This window comes from Amblyraja radiata, unplaced genomic scaffold (genome assembly GCF_010909765.2).
Source record: "Amblyraja radiata isolate CabotCenter1 unplaced genomic scaffold, sAmbRad1.1.pri S35, whole genome shotgun sequence".
Taxonomy (NCBI): domain Eukaryota; kingdom Metazoa; phylum Chordata; class Chondrichthyes; order Rajiformes; family Rajidae; genus Amblyraja; species Amblyraja radiata.
This window is the reverse complement of record NW_022630148.1, coordinates 592,888-613,636: the sequence shown is the minus strand read 5'-3', so window position 1 is coordinate 613,636 and position 20,749 is coordinate 592,888. Positions and strand designations below refer to the sequence as shown.

General features: G+C 47.8%; 1 protein-coding gene across 1 annotated transcript in view; it reads right to left on the bottom strand.

Annotated features, from left to right (window-relative positions):
- The window catches only part of LOC116969382 (ribonuclease inhibitor-like), a 133,404-nt gene that overhangs the window by 89,341 nt on the left and 23,314 nt on the right, over positions 1-20,749 (bottom strand). Inside the window, exons 8-9 of the mRNA XM_033016247.1 lie at positions 15,159-15,329; positions 14,833-15,003 (exon numbers count right to left, since the gene is read on the bottom strand). Of these exons, the coding sequence (XP_032872138.1) occupies positions 14,833-15,003; positions 15,159-15,329 (342 nt within the window). The remainder of the gene's footprint in view (positions 1-14,832; positions 15,004-15,158; positions 15,330-20,749) is intronic.

Here is a 20,749-nt window from a genome sequence, read left to right as displayed (position 1 = left end):
TTATGGACATTGTGCAACAGGACCGTGACTATAACCTCCTGGAGATAAGACAACAGTTAGAGTTCTCAGATGAGACTAATATGTCTACGATTTAGTTGTGGTTTAGAATCAGAGTGAAAGCTAAATTGTACTTAGTGTATCGGTTAGTTTTTTCTACCCGTTGATATATTTTAACCTGTTAATTTCACAATTATCTATCAATCTGTCAGATGTTCACATATATTCAACAGAATGAAATGCTGCGAAAATGCTTCTGTAAGGAAATCATTGGATCTTCTAACCGTGCTCAAGATAAATGAATCATATGGAACCCAAGAGCTGAGATTCCCCTCAATATATCGCTCTGTGGAGGTGAACATGGCATTCAGTGTTACTGTGTGTTGGGCTCTTCAGAAACTGATCGGTCTGCTGGAAGAGTTCTGTCCACTATTTGTGGTTTCGGTGCGTTCACTATGAAAGACAACACCATACTATATCCAATGGACTATCTAATTGTGAATAATATAGATGGAGTATAACACTATTTCTACTTCTACAGGTGCACGGTAGAGAGCATTCTGACCGGTTGTATCGTGGCCTGGTTCGGCAACTTGAACGACCAGGAGCGAATGACTACAAAAAGTTGTGACCACTGCCCAGTCCATCACCGACTCTGACCTCCCCACCGTCGAAGGGATCTATCGTAGTCGCTGCCTCAAAAAGGAAGCCAAAATCATCAAGGACCCACAGCATCCTAGCCACACACTCATCTCACCGCTGCCATTAGGAAGAAGGTTCAGGAGCCTGAAATCTGCAACGTCCAGGTTCAGGAACAGCTACTTCCCCACAGCCATCAGGCTATTAAACACAACGAATAAGCTATGAGCTCTGAACTGCAAAAGGCTATATTATTATTTGTTATTTGCGCTATATTTGTTATTTATTGAACTTATTCTTTTTTTCACGCTTTTTATACAATGTTTACATGTTCACTCTTTCTGTTGTGCTGCAGCAAGTAAGAATTTCATTGTCACGTCCGGGACATATGACAATAAAACACTCTTGATTCTATTTGTTTATAGCTGTTGTTATCGTTCACCCACTCTCTCTATATTGGTCCACCACCACCACCACGGTGACTGTTGTTTCCCCGCCATTGTCCACGCTTGCTGGGAACACGGGCTTTAGCCACAATCACACCCTACATGCCAACAGGAAAAGCCCCGACATCTCAAACTTGCTCATAGCTGCCAGCAATGGATACTAACAGCTGAGAATACTTGAGGAAGTTCAGCTTTGAATATTGAGAAATACTTATGTTTAAAACAAAAACTATTTCCTTACAGAACCATTAATAACACACCAACATAGAGACTTTCACAGCTGTATAGAAATACTGCTGTGGCAGGAATTCCTGTGAAAACGCCACAATGTTGCCCCACAAGGCTTGTGTTCTTACCTGACGCCATGCTCCCGATTCTGCTTCAAGCGAGTCTGCGTGAGTGAGTTTTGTTGGTCCCAGCAGCGGGTGATCACACCCTGAGTAAAGGCCAATGGATAACACAGTCATAAAGTTGGTCTTCAGCCTCATCAGCAAACAGGTCCACACCCAGATCCGTGATGTTGGTACTGAATTATACAAAGACTCTGTGAAGCGATTAGTTCCAACACTTTGTTTTGCTCAAAACTGACGTTTTCAGCGCATAGAATAATTTATTGTAAGACTATAGACCCCTGCAACCCAATTCCTCACCAGTCTTATTTTACTCTGCATCTGACGTTATTGGAGTCATTACCCACAAAGTCCTGCATCATAATCTTTTAAATACCCCCCCCCCCCTCCCCGCCCAATTCCACTCAGCACGACCCCATAGTCTATCTGAACTATGCCTCTCATAACTATATATTTGTTTATTCTGGTTGTAAATCTCTAGATTGTTACGTTTGCCTGTACAAAACACAATTGTCCACAATAATTCCCACATAACAAATGTGACATAGAAATGTTAAATATGAGCCTCAATGAACAGTTCCATAAAACTGTGAAGTGGCCATTTTATCCGAAGAGCACAGGTTATCTAAATGGTGGCCGATTGGGAAAAGGGGAGATGCAATGAGACCTGGGTGTCATGGTACACCAATCATTGAAAGTAGGCATGCAGGTGCAGCAGGCAGTGGAGAAAGCGAATGGTATGTTAGCTTTCATATCAAAAGGATTTGAGTATAGGAGCAGGGAGGTTCTACTGCAGTTGTACAGGGTCTTGGTGAGACCACACCTGGAGTATTGCGTACAGTTTTGGTCTCCAAATCTGAGGAAGGACATTATTGCCATAGAGGGAGTACAGAGAAGGTTCACCAGACTGATTCCTGGGATGTCAGGACTTTCATATGAAGAAAGACTGGATAGACTCGGCTTGTACTCGCTAGAACTTAGGAGATTGAGGGGGGATCTTATAGAAACTTACAAAATTCTTAAGGGGTTGGACAGGCTAGATGCAGGAAGATTGTTCCCGATGTTGGGGAAGTCCAGGACAAGGGGTCACAGCTTAAGGATAAGGGGGAAATCCTTTAAGACCGAGATGAGAAAAACATTTTTCACACAGTGGTAAAACTCTGGAACTCTCTGCCACAGAGGGTAGTTGAGGCCAGTTCATTGGCTATATTTAAGAGGGAGTTCGATGTGGCCCTTGTGGCTAAAGGGATCAGGGGGTATGGAGAGAAGGCAGGTACAGGATACTGAGTTGGATGATCAGCCATGATCATATTGAATGGCGGTGCAGGCTCGAAGGGCCTAATGGCCTCTACTCCTGCACCTATTTTCTATGTATCTATGTAAAGTTTGTCTATTGCCCGACCTTCTATGGTCTCCTGATTCCGATCGCATCCACTCAGCTTTATGGGCTCTGACGGTAAATTAATAAACGCTGGGCAAAGCTCATCTCTGTCTGATAGTGTTTAACTGAGTTCACAGTTTGATCAGATTATGCCTCCCTCCACACCCTGTTTACATACAAATTAGGTGCAGGAGGAGGCCATTCGGCCCTTCGAGCCTGCACCGTCATTCAATATGATCATGGCTGATCATCCAACTCAGTATCCTGTACCTGCCTTCTCCCCATAACCCCTGATCCCTTTAGTCACAAGGGCCACATCTAACTCCCTCTTAAATATAGCCAATGAACTGTGGCCTCAACTACCTTCTGTGGCAGAGAATTCCACAGATTCACCACTCTCTGTGTGAAAAAAAATGGTTTTCTCATCTCGACTTCCCCCTTCTCCTTAAACTGTGTGTGTGGCCCCTTGTTCTGGACTTCCCCAACATCGGGAACAATCTTCCTGCATCTAGCCTGTCCAACCCTTTAAGAATTTTGTACGTTTCTATAAGATCCCCCCTCAATCTTCTAAATTCTAGTGAGTACAAGTTGAGTCTATCCAGTCTTTCTTCATATGAAAGTCCTGACATCCCAGGAATCAGTCCGGTGAACCTTCTCTGCACTCCCTCTACGGCAAGAATGTCTTTCCTCAGATTAGGCGACCAAAACTGTACGCAATACTCCAGGTGTGGTCTCACCAAGACCCTGTACAACTGCAGTAGAACCTCCCTGCTCCTATACTCAAATCCTTTTGCTATGAATGCTAACATTTCCAAGACACGGGATTGTTCCCAATCACGCGGTGGTCCGTGCGGTTCGGATTGATGAAACAAGTTGCCCGTTTTCCCAACTTGCCCGGTTACAGTGTTTATTTATCCTCCAGTCTTTCCCTCTGCCTCACAAGAAATGCCATGAGCTGTGGACACATGTGACATCCCGCCTCAGCCTGATGATACATCGTTCACCAAACAACCTGTCATTCACAGGATAAAAACCTCCAGAGAGACTCTCAGATCTCTATGAGGTCACCGGCCTCCAGGAACAAGGTTGACACAGAGATGCCCACGGGCCCACTCTCCGGTGAATGCTGAATATCTGGAAACACTCTTTCCTCTTGCCCACTGTCTGTTACTTACAGCAGATCCTGGCTGTACACGTTAGGATTGTAGCTGCACCAATCCTAGCGTCAAGGCATTTTGGAATTAAATCTGATTCCAGTGTCCATCCTGGCTTATTACAGTTATGGACATTGTGCAACAGGACCGTGACTATAACCTCCTGGAGATAAGACAACAGTTAGAGTTCTCAGATGAGACTAATATGTCTACGATTTAGTTGTGGTTTAGAATCAGAGTGAAAGCTAAATTGTACTTAGTGTATCGGTTAGTTTTTTCTACCCGTTGATATATTTTAACCTGTTAATTTCACAATTATCTATCAATCTGTCAGATGTTCACATATTTTCAACAGAATGAAATGCTGCGAAAATGCTTCTGTAAGGAAATCATTGGATCTTCTAACCGTGATCAAGATAAATGAATCATATGGAACCCAGGAGCTGAGATTCCCTTCAATATATCCCTCTGTGGAGGTGAACATGGCGTTCTGTGTTACTGTGTGTTGGGCTCTTCAGAAACTGATCGGTCTGCTGGAAGAGTTCTGTCCACTATTTGTGGTTTTGGTGCGATCACTATGAAAGACAACACCATACTATATCCAATGGACTATCTAATTGTGAATAATATAGATGGAGTATAACACTATTTCTACTTCTACAGGTGCACGGTAGAGAGCATTCTGACCGGTTGCATCGTGGCCTGGTTCGGCAACTTGAACGACCAGGAGCGAATGACTACAAAAAGTTGTGACCACTGCCCAGCCCATCACCGGCTCTGACCCCCCCACCGTCGAAGGGATCTATCGTAGTCGCTGCCTCAAAAAGGAAGCCAAAATCATCAAGGACCCACATCATCCTGGCCACACACTCATCTCACCGCTGCCATTAGGAAGAAGGTTCAGGAGCCTGAAATCTGCAACGTCCAGGTTCAGGAACAGCTTCTTCCCCACAGCCATCAGGCTATTAAACACAACAAATAAGCTATGAGCTCTGAACTGCAAAAGACTATATTATTATTTGTTATTTGCACTATATTTGTTATTTATTGAACTTATTCTTTTTTTCACGCTTTTTATACAATGTTTACATGTTCACTCTTTCTGTTGTGCTGCAGCAAGTAAGAATTTCATTGTCATGTCCGGGACATATGACAATAAAACACTCTTGACTCTATTTGTTTATAGCTGTTGTTATCGTTCACCCACTCTCTCCATATTGGTCCACCACCACCACCACCACCACGGTGATTGTTGTCTCCCCGCCGTTGTCCACGCTTGCTGGGAACACGGGCTTTAGCCACAATCACACCCTACATGCCAACAGGAAAAGCCCCAACATCTCAAACTTGCTCATACCTGCCAGGAATGGATACTAACAGCTGAGAATACTTGAGGAAGTTCAGCTTTGAATATTGAGAAATACTTATGTTTAAAACAAAAACTATTTCCTTACAGAACCATTAATAACACACCAACATAGAGACTTTCACAGCTGTATAGAAATACTGCCGTGGCAGGAATTCCTGTGAAAACGCCACGATGTTGCCCCACAAGGTTTGTGTTCTTACCTGACGCTCTGCTCCCGATTCTGCTTCAAGCGAGTCTGCGTGAGTGAGTTTTGTTGGTCCCAGCAGCGGGTGATCACACCCTGAGTAAAGGCCAATGGATAACACAGTCATAAAGTTGGTCTTCAGCCTCATCAGCAAACAGGTCCACACCCAGATCCGTGATGTTGGTACTGAATTATACAAAGACTCTGTGAAGCGATTAGTTCCAACACTTTGTTTTGCTCAAAACTGACTTTTTCAGCGCATAGAATAATTTATTGTAAGACTATAGACCCCTGCAACCCAATTCCTCACCAGTCTTATTTTACTCTGCATCTGACGTCGGAAGTTATTGGAGTCATTACCCACAAAGTCCTGCATCATAGTCTTTTACATACCCCCCCCGCCCAATTCCACTCAGCACGACCCCATAGTCTATCTGAACTATGCCTCTCATAAATATATATTTGTCTATTCTGGTTGTAAATCTCTAGATTGTTACATTTGCCCGTACAAAACACAATTGTCCACAATAATTCCCACATAACAAATGTGACATAGAAATGTTAAATATGAGCCTCAATGAACAGTTCCATAAAACTGTGAAGTGGCCATTTTAACCGAAGAGCACAGGTTATCTAAATGGTGGCCGATTGGGAAAAGGGGAGATGCAATGAGACCTGGGTGTCATGGTACACCAATCATTGAAAGTAGGCATGCAGGTGCAGCAGGCAGTGGAGAAAGCGAATGGTATGTTAGCTTTCATAGCAAAAGGATTTGAGTATAGGAGCAGGGAGGTTCTACTGCAGTTGTACAGGGTCTTGGTGAGACCACACCTGGAGTATTGCGTACAGTTTTGGTCTCCTAATCTGAGGAAGGACATTATTGCCATAGAGGGAGTACAGAGAAGGTTCACCAGACTGATTCCTGGGATGTCAGGACTTTCATATGAAGAAAGACTGGATAGACTCGGCTTGTACTCGCTAGAATTTAGGAGATTGAGGGGGGATCTTATAGAAACTTACAAAATTCTTAAGTGGTTGGACAGGCTAGATGCAGGAAGATTGTTCCCGATGTTGGGGAAGTCCAGGACAAGGGGTCACAGCTTAAGGATAAGGGGGAAATCCTTTAAGACCGAGATGAGAAAAACATTTTTCACACAGAGAGTGGTGAATCTCTGGAACTCTCTGCCACAGAAGGTAGTTGAGGCCACAGTTCATTGGCTATATTTAAGAGGGAGTTAGATGTGGCCCTTGTGGCTAAAGGGATCAGGGGGTATGGAGAGAAGGCAGGTACGGGATACTGAGTTGGATGATCAGCCATGATCATATTGAATGGCGGTGCAGGCTCGAAGGGCCGAATGGCCTCTACTCCTGCACCTATTGTCTATGTTTCTATGTAAAGTTTGTCTACTGCCCGACCTTGTAAGGTCTCCTGATTCCGATCGCATCCACCCAGCTTTATGGGCTCTGACGGTAAATTAATAAACGCTGGGCAAAGCTCATCTCTGTCTGATAATGTTTAACTGAGTTCACAGTTTGATCAGATTATGCCTCCCTCCACACCCTGTTTCCAAGACACGGGATTGTTCCCAATCACGCAGTGGTCCGTGCGGTTCGGATTGATGAAACAAGTTGCCCGTTTTCCCAACTTGCCTGGTTACAGTGTTTATTTATCCTCCAGTCTTTCCCTCTCTGCCTCACAAGAAATGCCATGAGCTGTGGACACATGTGATATCCCGCCTCAGCCTGGTGATACATCGTTCACCAAATAACCTGTTATAGAAACATAGAAAATAGGTGCAGGAGGAGGCCATTTGGCACATTGAGCCAGCACCACCATTCATTGTGATCATGGCTGATCGTCCCCAATCAATAACCAGTGTCTGCCTTCTCCCCATATCCCTCGACTCCACTAGCCCCTAGGGTTCTATCTAACTCTCTCTTAAATCCATCCAGTGATTTGGCCTCCACTGCCCTCTGTGGCAGGGAATTCCATAAATTCACAACTCTCTGGGTGAAACAGTTTTTTCTCACCTCAGTCTTAAATTACCTCCCATTTATTCTAAGATTGTTGGCCCCTGGTTCTGGACTCACCCAACATTGGGAACATTTTTCCTGCATCTAGCTTGTCCAATCTTTTTATAATTTTATATGTTTCTATAAGAACCACCCCCTCATCCTTCTAAACTCCAGTGAATACAAGCCTAGTCTTTTCAATCTTTCCTCATATGACAGTCCCGCCATCCCAGGGATCAATCTCGTGATCCTTCGCTGCACTGCCTCAATCACAAGGATGTCCTTCCTCAAATTAGGAGGCCAAAACTGTACACAATACTCCAGATGTGGTCTCACCAGAGCCCTGTACAACTGCAGAAGAATTCACTGGATAAAAACCTCCAGAGAGGCTCTCACATCTGTATGAGGTCACCGGCTTCCAGGAACAAGGTTGGCACAGAGGTGCCCGCGGGCCCACTCTCCGGTGAATGTTGAATATCTGGAAACACTCTTTCCTCTTGCCCACTGTCTGTTACTTTAAATGAACACACCCTGGGCAAAGATAATGATCATGATGAACTATGTTCACCGCTGTATCAGTTGATGCCTCCAGGCCACGGTTCCAAGTCCGGGGCTTCATACGGTCATGAGTGATAGGAGCAGAATTAGACCATTCGGCCCATCAAGTCTACTCCCCATTCAATCATGTCTGATCTATCTCTCCCTCCTAACCCCATTCTCCTGCCTTCTCCCCATAACTCCTGGCACCCGCACTAATCATAAATCTGTCTGAATCTCTGCCTTAGAAATATCCACTTCTGTGGCAAAGAGTTCCACAGATGCGCCACGCTCTGACTAAAGAAGTTCCTACTTATCTGCTTCCCAAAACGTCCTTTAATTCTGAGGCTATGACCTCCAGTCCAATACTCTTCCACTAGTGGGAACATTGCCTCCACATCCACTCTATCCAGGCCTTTCAATATTCTGTATGTTTCAAAGAGGTTCCCCCTCATTCCTCGAAACTCCAGCGAGTGCAGGCCCAGCGCCGCCAAACGCTCATCATAGGTTAACTTACTCATTCCTGTGATCATTCTTGTGATCGGGTTCCATCCCGACTACGGGCGCTGTCTGTGCGGAGTTTGCATGTTCTCCCCGTGACCTGCGTGGGTTTTCTCCCAGATCTCCGGTTACCTCCCACATTCCAAAGACGTGCAGGTTTGCAGGTGAATTGGCTTGGTGAATGTAAACATTGTCCCTAGTGGGTGTAGGATACGTTTGTGACATCCAGTGGTGGTGATTACAGGCAAAGATACAGAGCAACGGAGACGTGCTGTATCCCCTCTCTACCCCCCTCCTCCTACTCTCTCCTCTCTCCCCACCCCCTCTTCTACTCTCCCCCTCCCCCCTTCTACTCTCCCCCTCCCCCTTCACGTCTCCGCTCCCCTTCTCCTCCCCCCCTCCTTCTCCTCTCCCCCCTTCTCCTCTCCCCCACCCCTCTCCTCTTTCCCCCCTCCCCTCCTCTTTCCCCCCTCTGTCCTATTTCCCCCCCCTTCTCCTCTCCCCCTCCCCCCTTCTCCTCTCCCCCTCCCCCCTTCTCCTCTCCCCTTCTCCTCTCCCCCTCCTCGTCTCCCCCTCCCCCGCTCCCCCGCTCCTCCATTCCCCACCCCCCTCCTTTTTCCACGCTCTCTGTCCTATTTCCCCCCCTCTCCTCCATTCTCCTCTCCCCCTTCCCCACTTTCCTCCCCCCCCCCTTCTCTTCCCCCCCTTATCCTCTCCCCTTCTCCTCCTCCTCCCCCTCCTTCCGCCCTCCCCCTCTCATACACCTCTCCTCTGCCCCCTTCCCCTCTCAACAGAAAATACCATATTCAGGACCGAATAACATCGACAGACAACAATAATATTTCTTCACCTTTCTTTGTTATTGGGGAAGCTGAAGAAAGACAGATAGGGTGGATTACAGCAGTTTACAGCAGAACAGTGAGCTGTAGATGTAGTGGACCGACACCATGACAATATCGAGGCTGTCCTTCAAAATGGCGGCTACAGTCGACCCCCCGACTTGGCGGGAAGAGGCAGCGCGCGGGGACGTCGGCGGCGGCGGCAGCCAATGGGATGCATGGGGGGGGGGGGGGGGTAACAGCGCGTGGGGCCCCGCAAAGGTGCTCGCTCCCGTCCAGCGCCAACTGTCGATGCCCCCCCCCCACCCCCCACACAACTGTATTACACTCGCTCCCGGGCGGATAAACTGTATTACACTCGCTCCCGGGCGGATAAACTGTATTACACTCGCTCCCGGGCGGCCCCACCCCCCCCCCCACTAACCGTCCATCGCCGCCGCCGAACTGTCGCCGACGCTTGTGGCCCGTAAACTCAATCAAATTGTTCAATGCCCCCGTTAACCCCCCCACCACCCACCACCCACCACCCACACTAACCCGCCCCGACTGTCGACCATCGCTCCCGGGCGGGCGGACACAGACCACACTGTTGACGTCAACGGGAGACTGACTGACGGACTGCCAGTAGTCAAGATGGCCGCCTCTGGCTTCACCCCCATTGACGTCAACGGGAGACTGACTGACTGACGGACTGCCAGCAGTCAAGATGGCCGCCGGGATCCCAGCAACTGTCGCCGCTCCCGCTCGCGCTCCCTCAGCCGTTGCCGCCCGTTATTTCCCGCCGTTTCCAGAAGGTTCTTCACCAACGGTCGCTCGCCCGCGCGCTCGGTCACTGGGAGTTAGTTCCTTCTCCACCACCGACCTTCACATTCCCGCTGGAAATGGGTTGAATAAACACAGGTGGGAAGTTTAAATCATCGTGAATGACAACAACGTGTAGTAGACACACAGACAGACAGACAGAGGTTGTTAGTTCATCACTAACTAAACCGCAATAGGGAGGTTTCACGGCAGTCGGGTCACTGTTGCCGCGCTACACCAACTGGAGGACACGCGATGAACTGCAGGTAAGCATTGACCATGTGTACTTTCTTGATTCCTTCGGCATCTAAAAAGATTCAGAAGTGATGAATATGGCTGTAACATTTTAAAATCTCCCCCCTCACTCTCTCTCTTTCCACCCCCCTCTCCCCCCCTCTTTCCCCCTCCTTCTTCCCCCCATCTACCCCTCTTCTCTCTGTCTCTCCCCCCTCTCTGCCTCTTCCCCCCCCCCTCTCTCTCCCTCTTTCCTCCCTCTGCCCCCTCCCTCTCTCCCCCCTCCCCTCTCTGTCTCTTCCCTCCTTCTTTCCCCCTCCCATCTCCCCCCCTTCCCTCTCTCTCTCACCTCCCCTCTCCCCCCCTTCTCTCTGTCTCTCCCTCTCTGTCTCTTCCCCTCCCTCTTTCCCCCTCCCTTCTCCCCCCCTTCTCTCTCCCCCTTCCCTCTCTCTCCCCCCCTCACCCTCCTTCTCTGTCTCTCCCCCTCTCCTCCCTCCCCCCTCCCTCTCCCCCCCTCCCTCCCTCTCCCCTCACTCCCTCCCTCTCTCAGAGACATGGATCTCCTCTCCCCCTCCCTCTCCTCACCTCTGAACATTAATAGCCCATTATTATCTGTTATTTGCACTTTATCTGTTTATTTATTCTTGAATTTTCAATCTCACTCTCTACCCTCTCTCTCCTGTCTCTCCTCTCTCTCTCTCCCTCCCCCCTCTCTTCTCTATCCCCTCCTTGCTCCTCGCTCAGACATGGCTCTCCTCTCCCCTCAATCTCACTCGCTCCTATCTCTCTCCCCCCTCTCCCTCCCCCTCTCTCCTCTCTTCCCTCCCTCTCCACCCCCCCCTCTTTCTCTCCACTCTCTCCCCTCTCTCTCTCTCTCTCTCTCTCACCCCTCTATCCCTCTCCCGTCCCCTCTCTCTCTCCCTCGAGATAGGGCGGGGATGGGGTAAAAGGAGCCAATGAACAATATTAATATTTCATTAGACTCTCTACACTCTACCTGCTGTACTTGTGCTTGGCTTGGCCGTATTTATGTATAGTATTACCTGATTAGATTGGACAGCATGCAAACAAAATATTGTCACAGTTTCTCAGTACATGTGACAATAATAAGTGTGGGCACAGTAGTGCAGCTGGTAGAACCACTGGCTCACGGCTCCGGAGACTCGGGTTCGTTTCTAACCACGGCCACCGTTAGTGTGGAGTTTGCATGTTTTTCCTATGACGGCGTGTGTTTCCTCCCACATCCCTATGGCATGCTGGCATGAACATCAATTGCCCTCTATAAATGTGCCCCTAATATGCAGAACGTGAGATAACATAAAACTAGTGTGAGCGGGTGATCGATTGATGATTGGCATGGACTCGCTGGGCCAAAGGGCCTGTTTGCATACTGTGCCTCTGAACTCTGAATGCTAAAGCTAAAGTGTGAGAATAAGTTGCGTTTAATGTCGCAACGGTGTATTCTGTCAAAAGGTTTAGCTGCCTCAAAAAGGCTGGCAGTATCATCAAAGACCCACACCATCCCGGCCACACACTCATCTCCCTGCTACCTTCAGGTAGAAGGTACAGGAGCCTGAAGACTGCAACATCCAGGTTCAGGAATAGCTACTTCCCCACAGCCATCAGGCTATTAAACCTGGCTCGGACAAAACTCTGATTATTATGAACCCATTTTCTGTTATTTGCACTTTATTAGTTTATTTATTCATGTGTGTATATATTTATATTATGGTATATGGACACACTGATCTGCTTTGTAGTAAATGCCTACTATGTTCTGTGTGCTGAAGCAAAGCAAGAATTTCACTGTCCTATACAGGGACACATGACAATAAACTCACTTGAACTTGAACAATGTGTCCATCCAGAATCAAGAAGAGAATGCACCCGTGGGATTGAACAGTGGGAGAGGGACAATTGTTGTGAGTTAGCGCATTGTTTAGATGCCGCAGGGAATAAGTTACAGTAACAGCCTGGGGACCATTGTCAGGGCAAGTCGAGGATCACAGCCGGGTCTCCCTCCCTCCGTGCAGGGTGCGGGTAGATCCGGCTCGTGGCCTGACAGCAACCCGCTGATCGGAGCGCCTCATCTCCGTCATGTGGTCTGCCTTTTAGCAGAGTGGGGGTGGTGACAGCTATGGGTGGAGGAAAACAGACACTTGATAATTCCATTATTTTGATTCATCACAGCTCCTCCAATGTCTTCGATGATGGAGCTCCTGGAAAGGTGTGATGATTGACAGCTGCTGGATTTGACAAATCATTACCGCCAGAGGCTGGAAGAGGCGATTCAAGAGGCGTTGGAGAATGTCGTCTTCGTTCTAGCATACGAGAGATATTTCAGTGAGCAAGAGTACAAGGTAGGGAGAGGATTGGATGAGTGGGTAACTTCAGCTGATACTGAAATGTTTTCATGCACAAATATTGTGGGCCGAAGGGTCCATTCTTGTGCTGTCCTGCTTGTAATGAGTCGAGTCGCACACACGTCAATGTACAACACACGTTTATTAAAGTCCACTCACTCACAGCATTCATCTGCATGGTGTTACAGTAACTAGCAGCTACTCACACTCATTACCAATAAACATAATATTACATAGTGACCAAGCAAAGATACTATAAACATAGTAAACACAACTTGTTCCCCCGCAACGATGATTACACTGCGAGAGGCATAACTGAAGTCGGGTCGAGTTTACTAAAATGGCGGAAGTTCCGCTCCGTTGAGTACTACACGTCAGTCCATTGGAATTTACAGGAGTGGTCTATCTTGCTCCGTTCTAGTATCTTTGCTAATTACTTAAGCAGACTTCTGATAATATAAACCGCATAGTAGGTGGAGCTTCTATTAACAAGCACTACAATTGGTTAGTAAGAAGTAACCAACCTACACTTCTCTATAATTACAGCGCAGTCACAAAGAATATCCCGTAGAGCAGTTGACATTTAGAGCAGCGGATGCAATAGATGAGGTTGGAGGAGGTGCAGGTGAACCTCTGCCTCACCTGGAAAGACTGCTTGGGTCCTTGGATGGAATCGAGGGGGGAGGTAAAGCGACAAGTGTAGCATCTCCTGCGGTTGCAAGGGAAAGTGCCCGGGGAGGGGGTAATTTGGGTGGGAAGGGACCAGGTTGTTACGGAGGGAGCGGTCTCTGCGGAAAGCAGACAGGGGAGGAGATGGGAAGATGTGGCCAGTGGTGGGATCCCGTTGGAGGTGGCGAAAATGTCAGAGGATTATCTGTTGTATGTGACGGCTGGTAGGGTGGAAGGTGAGGACAAGGGGAACTCTGCCCTTGTTACGAGTGGGGGGTTGGGGAGTGAGAGCGGAATTACGGGGTATAGAAGAGACCCTGGTTAGAGCCTCATCTACAGTAGAAGAGGGGAACCCCCGTTCCCTGAAGAATGAGGACATCTCCGATGCCCTGGCCTGGAATCCACCAGAGTCATGTTTAATCTTCTCTGCCAAATGGATACAGTTGTCACCATCAACCCGCAGAAAGAGCGGGGGCCGCTGATGATAAAGTCACATCTGGGATCCTACAGGTTACCCGCACCCCCCACCCCCCCCCAGCTGCAATTCCCCCGTCCCCCACTGGAGGGCAGCACCGGATATCCGGCATCAGCAGCAGCAGCGCGTACCCGGGTCACGTGACAGCGGGCAGGGTCGCCTCTGATGTCACCGCCCGGCCGGCCCGGGAAGCGTTGGGGTTTAAAGGCGAGGGCGGCCGTTTAAAGGGGAGGGCGAGGAATCGGCCAACAATATTCCGGTCCCCAGGGCGGTGACGTTTACACCCAGAGATGTTCACACGTCCACTCTCAGTCCGGGTCTGGAGTCCTGCAGCGACCTCAGTTCCTTCTTCCCAGTCGCACTGAACTTATTCACCCTCACCCTGAAACAGTTGAGGAATAAAATGGAAATAAACAGATGAAACAACAGTGTCAATAACAGGGACTGGGGTTAATATTTCAACAACATTTACAGAACAAAATCACAGGAGAAAGAAACCCGCGGATGGATGGATCCCCTGATATTTGATCACATTAAACATTAACACAAACACTCACCCGATCAGCTCCAGACTCGGGAGGTTCAGTATGAGGCGGCGGAGAGCGGGGACACATCGGTCTGTGAGGGAGTTGTGTGTCAGGTACAGCTTCGTCAGTGAGGGCTTTGTACTGAGAGTGGAGACGAGATCCTCGGCTCCAGAATCTGTGAGACCGACACTGCCCAGCCTGGAGATGAGAGAGAGTGAGGGTGAGGGACACAGAGAGACAGGAGACAGTGCAAATCCCCAGTATTTATCAGTGACACAATTACTGATCATATTAATGTTTAGTGTCACACACCCAGTGAGTGTAAACACAATCTCTCACAGTCTGGGACTTACCCCAGTATCTGTATTTTACAGTCCGGGTGCCTCAGAGCCGCAGACACCAGTTTCACTCCGGAATTTCCCAGTTTATTCCCACTTAGGTCCAGCCACGTCACCGTGTGGTTTGTACTGAGAGCGGAGACGAGATCCTCGACTCCAGAATCTGTGAGACCGACACGTTGCAGCCTGGAGATGAGAGAGAGTGAGGGTGAGGGACACAGAGAGACAGGAGACGGTGCAAATCCCCAGTGTTTATCAGTGACACAATTACTGATCATATTAATGTTCAGTGTCACACACCCAGTGAGTGTAAACACAATCTCTCACAGTCTGGGACTTACCACAGTCTCTGTATTTTACAGTCCGGGTTCCACAGAGCCGCAGACACCAGTTTCACTCCGGAATTTCCCAGTTTATTCCCACTTAGGTCCAGCCACGTAACCGTGTGGTTTGTACTGAGAGCGGAGACGAGATCCTCGGCTCCAGAATCTGTGAGACCGACACGTTGCAGCCTGGAGATGAGAGAGAGTGAGCGTGAGGGACACAGAGAGACAGGAGACGGTGCAAATCCCCAGTGTTTATCAGTGACACAATTACTGATCATATTAATGTTCAGTGTCACACACCCAGTGAGTGTAAACACAATCTCTCACAGTCTGGGACTTACCGCAGTGTGTGTATTTTACAGTCCGGGTTCCTCAGAGCCGCAGACGCCAGTTTCACACCGGAATCTCCCAGGTCGTTGTCTCCCAGTCTAAACACAAACAGACAGAGTAAGAAACAAGCTGATACACCGGCCGCCCGGCGAAGCTGTGATAGATAACTTCCCCCAAACAGATATTTCAGGAAACACCTCAGCACATTATTGTGGATGTGGTGTTTGGTGACTTTCACCATTTATTCTCATTCCCCGACCGACCGACAAATGTTCCCCGTGCAGAGAACGGCGGCAACGCGTGCGTGTGACCCGGGGGAAGGGGTCGATGACTGGTGACCCGGGGGAGGGAGGGTAAAATAGGAGAGGTGCCCCCCTCCCCCACCCCGTGCACAGTGATGGCCGCTCGGCCCCATAGAAGGGGTGCTGGACGGAATAACAAAATAGTGGAACAATTTTACAGTTCAGCGTTAGCGACAAACGGACAGTTACCTCACGCACTGACACTTGTGCAGAGCCGGTCCCAGCCGCTGGAGACCTTCACACTGAATGTGGCAGCTCTCCAGATCTAGGTCTTTGATTGTATCACAGAGCCTGATGGCATGAGACAGGACTGCACAGTCAATCGGGGTCAGTCCCAGTCCACTGAATGAAAGTTTTTCCACAGATCCCAGTGTCTGCTGAGCCAGTATAGGACTCTGAGACTCAAACAGGTAGTGCATCGTGTTCAGGAGCCTCCTTTTACCAAACTCACTGCCTGTATTTCTAATCTGACGTTTAACCTCCCCCTTCACCCAGTCACTCACTCGGCAGATTGTTTGATTAGGGAATTTACCCAGTAACTCCTCCAGGATCCAAGCTGCCCGTGGGGAGGAGAGACCAGCAACAAAACGGAGAAATATTTCAAATCGCCCGTCTGTCATGCCATGGGATTCAATGAGGAGTGTCGTGATATCCCCGCGATCTACAGTCAGGAATTGTGCGAGTGCGGCTACAAACTCTTGGATGGTGAGGTGCGGGAAGGTGTATACCACGCTCCGGGCTGAATCCTCTCTCTCCAAAAGTTCCATCAAGAACCCGGACAGGAACTGGGAAGGCTGCAGATTGTATTTGATCAAATCTTCATCTGTGAACACAATCTTCTTCTCAGCCACTCCAGTGAAGGCCATTTGACCAAGCCTCAGTAACACCTCACGGAGGTTCTCAATCTCACGGCCGTGGTTTTTCAGGATGTTGTAAATAAAGTAGCAATATAGTTGTGTGATGGTCTTGGGAACTCGCTGCGGGTCCCGGTGTGTTTGTGTGAAGAAGGGGCCCAGTGTCAGGACAAGGATCCAGCAGTAGGAGGGGTTGTAACTCATGGTGTACAGGATCTCGTTCTCCTTCACATGTTTGAAAACAGCTGCTGCCACCGACTGATCTTCAAAACATCTGGTGAAATATTCCTTCCGTTCCTCACCATCAAATCCCAGGATTTCAGCCCGGACACTGATCTCTGCCTTGTCCAGTAAATGTAACGCAGTGGGGCGGGTGGTGACTAGCACTGAACACCCTGGGAGCAGCTTGTGCTGGATTAAATTGTACATAATATCAGACACTTCACACCACCACTCGGGATCTGGGCACTGGTGCTTAGGTTCTGTGTCTCTCCGACTGTCAGCAAAATCGATTTTGCCCTTGAATTCATCCAGACCGTCGAATATAAACAGCAATCCCTCTGGGTTCTTCCAGACCTCTTCTAGCATATTCCCAAAGTAAGGATATTGATCCAGAATCAGTTCCCTCAGGTTTACTCTGTCTTTAATCATGTTCAAATCCCGGAATTTGAAACTGAAGACAAACTGGAATTGTTGGAATATTTTCCCCGTGGCCCAGTCATGAACAATCTTTTGCACCATTGTTGTTTTTCCGATCCCCGCGACTCCGGCCACGGCAGACGAACTCCCAGATTTGGATTTGCTCGCCGAAATGTTCTGGAATAACTGATCAGTTCGGATTTTTTCAAACTCTCCCCCGAGATGTTCCTCTCTCCACTCTTCATGGTCCCGGCCTCTTGCCAGCAGCTCATGTTCCACCAGTGTCCGATCTCGAACAGTGGAGATGACCGTGAGCTCAGCGTATCGATCACGCAGCTGGAAAACCTTAACCTTCCCGTTCATCAGGATGGTGTTCACTCTCAGTTTTTCAGTCTGTATTCGCAGAGTCTCCATGTGCTTCTGCTGAACATCTTTTATCAGGTGAGATAAACAAGAGATCCTGAAATTAGATTCATCACGCAAAGAAAAACACATTCACAGTATCCTAATATAGTCATAGTATGATACAGTGTGGGAACAGGCCATTCGACCCAACTTGCGAACACCGGCCAACAATGTCCCACTTGCCTGCGCTTGCTTCATGAACCTTCAAACCTGTCCTATCCATGCACCTACCTTAACTGTTTCTTAAACGATGGGTTAGTCCCAGCCTCAACTACCTCCTCTCGCAGCCTACTTCATACACCCACCACCCTTTGTGTGAAAAAGTTACTCCTCGGATTCCTATTAAATCTTTTCCCCATCACATTGAACCAATGTCCTCTGGTCCTCGATTCCTCTACTCTGGGCAAGAGACTCTGCACATCTAACCAATCTATTCCTCTCATTCCTACTCACTTCCCCTTTAACTCCATCATTATACTCACAATTTGTCACCCCATTTAATTGCATCCCATTATACCCTTCACACTATGATTTACCCAGCGTATATTGGGAAAGATAAAAGCTCCTAATACAACAACCTTATTTGAGGTGCAGCTGTCTGCAATCTCCTGACACATTTGTTCTTCTAATTCCCGTTGACTATTCGGGGGTCTGTAGTACACCCCCAACAAGGTGATCATCCTTTTCTTGTTCCTCAGCTCTACCCATATAGCCTCACTGGACGAAAACCCCCTCCTCTTTTTCACTCACCCCTGTCTCTCCTGAAGCTCCTGTACCCCGGAACATTGACCAGGTTTCAGTCATGGCTACTGATAAAGCCGAATTAAGTTAAAAATATAAGATATTAAATTGGCTTCTGGGCTAGCTTACAACTTATATTTAGTCTCAAATTAGGCTTGCCTCAGGTTGCGGTGTGTGAGATAATAAATACAATAACATTGTCTCCCAAGTGACGAGAGAGGAAGCAGAGAAGTAGCTAGATCTCTTTGATGTATTGGAAAAGTAAGATGTCGTAAACCAAGTGTCCTATGTTTATGAGGGAGGAGGTGCTGAGAGAGGAACCAGAGAAGTAGCTAGATCTCTTTGATGTATTTGATAAAATAAAATGTCGTTAACCAAATGGCCAATGTTTTTAATATATCTTGTACCATGTGACAGATGCCTTTGAGTTGATGCATTCTGTAGAAATTATTATCCTGTACCTCTGACCATGACTAATGTCTGTGGAATGTGCTAAGGTGACAAAAAAACACTATATAATACAATGTAATTCTGTTGTTCAGAGAAGTGGACTGAGGACAGTGAAGTGTCTGTAATTGCTCACTTGACTTAGAGTTCTCCCTCCCTTCCATCGGCTGCTATAAGTAAAGTTTTGAACTGGTCTACCAAACAGTTTGTGTGTTGTCTGTTTATTAAGAGGCGAACCTGTTAAGTTGTTATAAAAGTAATTTTTTCACTACAACATCCCAAGCTTATCCGCCTTACCCGTCAGGCCCCTTGCATTAAAATAGGGGCAGTTAAAACCAACCCTCCTTCCTCGCTCTCCGCCTTTCACCAGCCTATTCTGTCCACTAACCTCTCCCACACCACCCTCCATCCCAAATTCTAGCCTCTCACGCGCCTCTGTCCCGTACGAGATCCCACCCCCTGCCAATCTAGTTGAAACCCTCTCGAGTAGCATTAGCAAACCTTCCCACTAGGATGTTGCTCCCCCTCCAGTTAAGGTGCAACCCGTCCTTTTTGTACAGGTCACTCCTGCCCCAGAAGAGATCCCAAAGATCCATAAATCTAACTCCCTGCCCCCTGCACCAACTCCTCAACCACACGTTCATTTCCCCTCTTCCCATTCACACCTTCACTAGCACGAGGTATTGGACGTAATCCTGAGATCACTACCCTGCAGGTCCTGCTTTTCAGTCTTCGACCCAATTCCGTAAAGTGGTTTTGCAGAACCTACCTCCTTCTGCTTCCTACCTATGTCATTTGTGCCAACATGTGCAACAACCTCCGACTGCTCCACTTCACCCTTGAGCATGTCGTGCAGCTGCTTCGAGACGTCCTGGACCCTGGCACAAGGGGAGGCAACACACCATCCTGGAGTCTCACCTGCTGCCTGCCTGCCGCAGAATCAACTGTCCGCATCTCTGACTATTGACTGGCCCATATTATGCTTTACGATTATGATTAGTGTTACACTCATTAGTTGATGTGTTATTGATTACATATTATCTGATTGTTATAGCTGTGTATTGGTCGACTAAGCAGAAATAAATTGGTAAAATAATATTTGGACAGATACATGGATTGTAACGGGTTAGAGGGATATTGGGAAGTAGCGGCTGGCCGGGAGAGCTTAAATGGGGCATTTTGGTCACTATGGACAAATTAGACCTCAGATCCCGTTACCGCACTGTATCTATCGAACTAAAAGTCTCATCCTAACCACTTCCTGTCTGCGCTAAATATTGATTTTAGAAAAACACGACCCTATATCGCTATAATTTTGGGCCATCTTACTCACAGTTCTTGAAATCTCAAGATTAAAAAATCTTGAGATCAGCTGATTGGTCCTCTCGCCTGTCAATCACCACAATGAAGGTAACACCACATCCAGGGGGGGGGGGGGGAGGACTATAAAACCCAGGATGCCTGGACGTGAGTCAGTCACGATGGAAGATCGCGAGGGAGAGTCCATGACTGTGATTCTAAGCTGTGAATCAACTGAACTGTGAGTCTGTAATGTACTTGGAATAAATGATTTGTTAGGAGGTTGAAATGCTATGAAATTGAATTTGCTCGCCTGCACTCTGCTTGAAATGCTATGAAATGTATTTGCTGGCCTGCATTCTGCATGAAATTCTATGAAATTGGATTTGCTGGCCTACACTCGGCTTGAAATGCTATGAAATTGGATTTGCTGGCCTGCACTCGGCTTGAAATGGAATTCTCCCTGTAACCGCAAGGGTTATTTCCGAGTCCTTTACATTCCTCCCTCATCGCAAAGACTTTGATTAATTGGACATCTGTAAATTGTCCCTAGTCTACAAGGAGTGGATATAAAGATGGGATAAATAGG